Source organism: Chaetura pelagica, unplaced genomic scaffold (genome assembly GCF_000747805.2).
Source record: "Chaetura pelagica isolate M959 unplaced genomic scaffold, ChaPel_1.0 scaffold79, whole genome shotgun sequence".
Classification (NCBI taxonomy): Eukaryota; Metazoa; Chordata; class Aves; order Apodiformes; family Apodidae; genus Chaetura; species Chaetura pelagica.
Genome location: NW_009969339.1, coordinates 589613 through 594014, shown reverse-complemented (window position 1 = coordinate 594014; position 4402 = coordinate 589613). Strand labels below are relative to the sequence as shown.

Here is a 4402-nt window from a genome sequence, read left to right as displayed (position 1 = left end):
GGTTGCTTAAGTTAAAAAACATCCTGTCAGCTTCCCCTCTGCTTCTCCAAACCTCTAAATCCTTCCTTGTAGCAGCAGGAAGTCTGTTCAGACAAGACACAAGACAATATCAAAGCAGAGAGCTGGCAATTTCCATTCTGCCCTCCCCTTTTACTCCCCGCTTCCTCCAACCTAGCAGAATTTCAGTGAGCAGAGAACCAAGTTAGAGGACATGAAAGGAATGCTGAGGTAGCAACTTCAGAAGAGTGTCTTTCCACTTACTTATTTCTAGTTTATTTTGAATTACCAGAAGATGACCATGAAGAAGCAAACAGCTCATCTTTTTTTCTTCTCTCTGTATTCCATCCTGCAGGATTCTGGGCACTAGAAGCAGCTTAGAGGATAAGTAAGTCATCCCTGCCATGGCCATCAAGCTAGTGAGCGAAAAGTTTCCACTTTCTCTTTGTACAGTTGGTGGAATGACTTTGCCAGGATGTGGAAAGGGGCCTCAAAATTTTTTATCTCCTTCTGTAAAGAAATAAGAAAGTTGTGAATAATAGATGGAATAAGCATTTGGCTATTTCTGCTCTAACTGGCTCACAAAAGACATTCAATCTGAGGGTGAGTTAGATGGCAAACAAGTGGAGGAGAGCACCCAATTATCTTCCTTTACCTGAAAGTGAAGATAACTTCTCAAACACCCATTTCCACAAATGGTGAAAGGAGCAGATACTCACCACTGACACCTCACAGTATTCCAGGCCCTGTTTCTCAGCCCACTCTTGTGCTTGCTTCTGCTCCACAACTCGACGACCAACCAGGTCTGTTTTATTCCCCACTAAGACACCTACAGGGAAAAAAAAAAAAGGAACAAAGCAAAAGCAACCCAGAAATGCTGACTTCACTGAATCACAGAATGTCAGGAGTCGGAAAGGACCTCCAAAGATCATCGAGTCAAACCCCTCTGCCAGAGCAGGACCAAAACTAGGGCAGATCACTCAGAAATGCCATCCAGAAAGATCTTGAAAGTCTCCAGAGAAAGAGACTCCACAACCTCTCTGAGGAGCCTCTTCCAGTGCTTTGTAACACTCACAGTAAAGAAGTTCTTCCTCATGTTGAGGTGGAACTTCCTGTGCTCGAGTTTTAATCCATTGCCCCTTGTCCTATCACTGGGCACAAGTGAAAAGAGGTTGTTCCTCCCTTCTTGATGCCCAGCCCTCATGTATTTATAAACATGAATTAGATCCTCCCTCAGTCTTCTCCTCTCTAGACTGAAAAGCACCAGCTCTCTCTTTCCTTGTAAGGCAAGTGTTCCAGTCACTTAATCATCCATGGAGCCCAGAAGTGGATGCAATATTCCAAATGAGGTCTCACCAGGGCTGAGTAGAGGGGGAGCAGAACATCCCTCGATCTGCTGGACACACTCCTCCTGCACCCTAGGATACCATTTGTCTTCTTGGCTATAAGGGGACATTGCTGTCCCATGGACTTGCTAGCAATAAATGCTGGAACACTTGTAGAAGTAGCTGAAAAAAGTGGGAGGCATAGAAAGCAGTCTACAACTACCACAAAGTTTCACAAAGGAAACATATTCATGCCTTATCTGCTTTGTCATAAAAGCAAATGAGTTGGAGGAAGCCATGATTGTGTCTGCTTAAAATAAATGCTCAATGTCACTTCTCATCAGGCACAATTGCCATCATCCAAGAGGGGAGCAGGTAACAAGAATCTTGCCCGTTTCTTACCTGGGATGTGCACTCCAGCTGCTTGAGCCCTCAGCTTCTCCAACCACTTGGCACAGTTGTTGAAAGATTGCTCATTAGTGACATCATACACGAGGCACAGGACGCTGGGTTGCTCCCACTGCAGAGCAAGAAAGGAACATTGTCAGCTCTAACGAAACTGATGTGGTCAACTTCCAGCCTGTAAACATGGCAAACACAGATGCTAAGACAAAAATAAAAAGCCTAACACACAGGAACCCTATGCCCTGGCTGAAGCCTCACATTTCAGTTGAGCTGACTAAACAGATAGATGGCACTGGGAAAAGTGGTTTTGCTCTCTTTCCCCATTCCTGTCTGCATGGTCCTGCTCCTTTACGGGTATCAGCTCTGGCACTCATCTGATCCCTAGAGAAGCTGATTCTTCGTGCTGAATCAGCACAAAATTAATCCTAGAGAAAAAAGTAGAAAGGTTTACTGCCAGTTTGAGAAGATGAGCCAGCTTCTGGAGGGGTCACTTGCAAATCAGACCTAGTGCAAAAGCAAAAGTGGAACCGCCCCTTGTAGAGCACTGAACCATTAGGTTGACTTAGCCATCTTATGAGACCTCACATCAGTTAATTGATCCTACCCCTCAAAATGTGATAATAGAACAGAGAAATGTACAGGTAAGGAAACGAGTGAGTGAAGGAATAAATCAAGGGCAGTATTATGCTCAAGGACAAGAATGAGTCCTTCTTGTTGGATCAAACACATCACTGTAACACAAAAAAAGCTCAACCCACTGCCGGAGTAGCAGCAAAATAGACATTTTTCTAAGAAATAAAAATAACTGTAACCAACAGCACACAGGGATCCTCAGATAAACATCCCTATTTCTTTTGTAAGAAAACTGAGTGACTATCAGCCTTCCTTCCTCTGGAAAGTATTTCTTCTGGTACTTTTACAAGTTTTAGAGAGGTAGAACAGGATGCATTGGCAACTGAGGTAATTGCTCCCATTTACACTAAAGACAAAGTTTGCTACATCTGCCAGACTGGGGAGTTCAGATCTTCAAAGCAAAAGCACTTCTTTGGAAGAAGAGGACTGTTACATAAGACTTACCAGTTTCTCCAGCATTTCAGAAAATAGATCTTTTCCTGCAGAGTCAAAAATGAAGAATTCCTGAAAGCGGAAGCAGAAAGAAGGCTCTTGCCAGGAAAACTGCAGTATAGAGAAAGATTTTGAAAGTAAACACTGGAACTTATAACTCCTGCATTTTGTACAGTACAGCAATGTGGTATCCCTAAGGGATAAGCTCCCTGCACTGAGAATACTGCAGTTCAGACAGGTTGAGAAAAGAAATAGCTATTTTTCATGTATAACCATCAAAAGGGCCAAAGGCCCCAAGTACAGTTTCCATCCCTACTGGAAACAGAATATGTGGAGTGGGACAGTAACCTGCACTATTTATACACAATTATACACATGGTTCATATTCCACCAGTGGGAGCATTGGGAGTTAGGGGAAAATAACACGTAAGTTCCAGCTTCTGTAGTTTTAAGAAACATGAACTAAACCTGAGCGCCCAAAAGGACGAAACAGAATCCTAACAAAGCTGGCTACAGCTTTGATTTAAGATGTCATGTTTGATACAAGGAAGTAAAACTTATATTTTTGAGATGAAGCTAACCTTGCAGTATCAGCAGTTGTACATGATCAGCCTCATTTCTCTAATGCAACTTAATAGCCTTATGAACATGCAGAGTGATGTTCCTCCAGAACGAGAACGAAGTGAGGTTTGAGCTCCGGATGCCTCTTTCTGACCCAATTTATGTCACAGAAAAACTCACCACACTATCACTTGTCCCTGGAACGGATACAGACTTCACCAACAGTTCTATGCCTGTTGTCTGTCAAGAAGAATCAGGAAAACAAGGATCAGAAGAGTTTTACGAGCCTGTCCAACTGCATACTAACTATGCATTGGACTGAGGCAATTCTTGTGAATCACTGCAATCCCATCAAACACAGACTGCTGGGAACTCCTCACAGCTCCAGTCACATACTCCCACCTACATGTCAAAGCCATGCAGATTTGCTCTGATGGGGGAAAAAGACAGAGAAGAAGCATCCAGAGATTTGATTGTATATAGCAAAGGGTATTAGCTGAAATCTGCAGGGCTACGTTCACTACTACACTGCTGCTCTAAAGCCTTAGAATGTTTTGCACCAACCATGTGATCAGCTAACATATGGGACTGAGGTTATTTGTGCTTCTTCTACCTTTTATCTCATTCTGCTTTGTAGCTTGTTTGTGCTATTTCTATGCTTAACTTTTGCTTTCCATCTTCATTTCAATGAATAAACATATTTTAGGGTGGTTGTGTTTTTTTTCCTCCACACTCATATTTCTCTTTTTTTACTTTACTTATATTTACTTTTATTTTTATCCTGCTTCTGATTAGTCATCACCATTGATTCTCACACTGAAAGACTGCAAACTGTATCCTCTTCATCTGGGAACCGTTTCTGTAGATTATAATTATCTTGGGGCTATGCAGCACATCTTCATGTTTGCATAGTGATAAGTGCACTGTCCACACACACATTTAATAGTTGAAATTAAAAGCTTTCTCCTTCAGCAACGCTTTTTCATAGAGCAATCCCTAAAGGGGGAAGCTCTCTAACACCTCAAAAGCTCATGAAAACATTGGTTCAG

The 4402-nt window shown here is 42.4% G+C and overlaps 1 protein-coding gene across 3 annotated transcripts in view; it reads right to left on the bottom strand.

Annotated features, from left to right (window-relative positions):
- Positions 1-246: 246 nt before the first annotated feature.
- Positions 247-4402, bottom strand: part of IFT27 (intraflagellar transport 27) — a 9650-nt gene continuing 5494 nt past the window's right edge. For 2 of the 3 annotated variants that reach the window (XM_010005759.1, XM_010005760.1), the window contains exons 3-7: positions 3534-3593; positions 2805-2864; positions 1725-1842; positions 717-826; positions 247-507 (exon numbers count right to left, since the gene is read on the bottom strand). In XM_010005759.1, the coding sequence (XP_010004061.1) occupies positions 409-507; positions 717-826; positions 1725-1842; positions 2805-2864; positions 3534-3593 (447 nt within the window). In that variant the 3' untranslated portion in view covers positions 247-408. Of the gene's footprint in view, positions 508-716; positions 827-1724; positions 1843-2804; positions 2904-3533; positions 3594-4402 lie in introns of all 3 variants that reach the window. The other variant, XM_010005758.1, reaches the window with a different exon arrangement.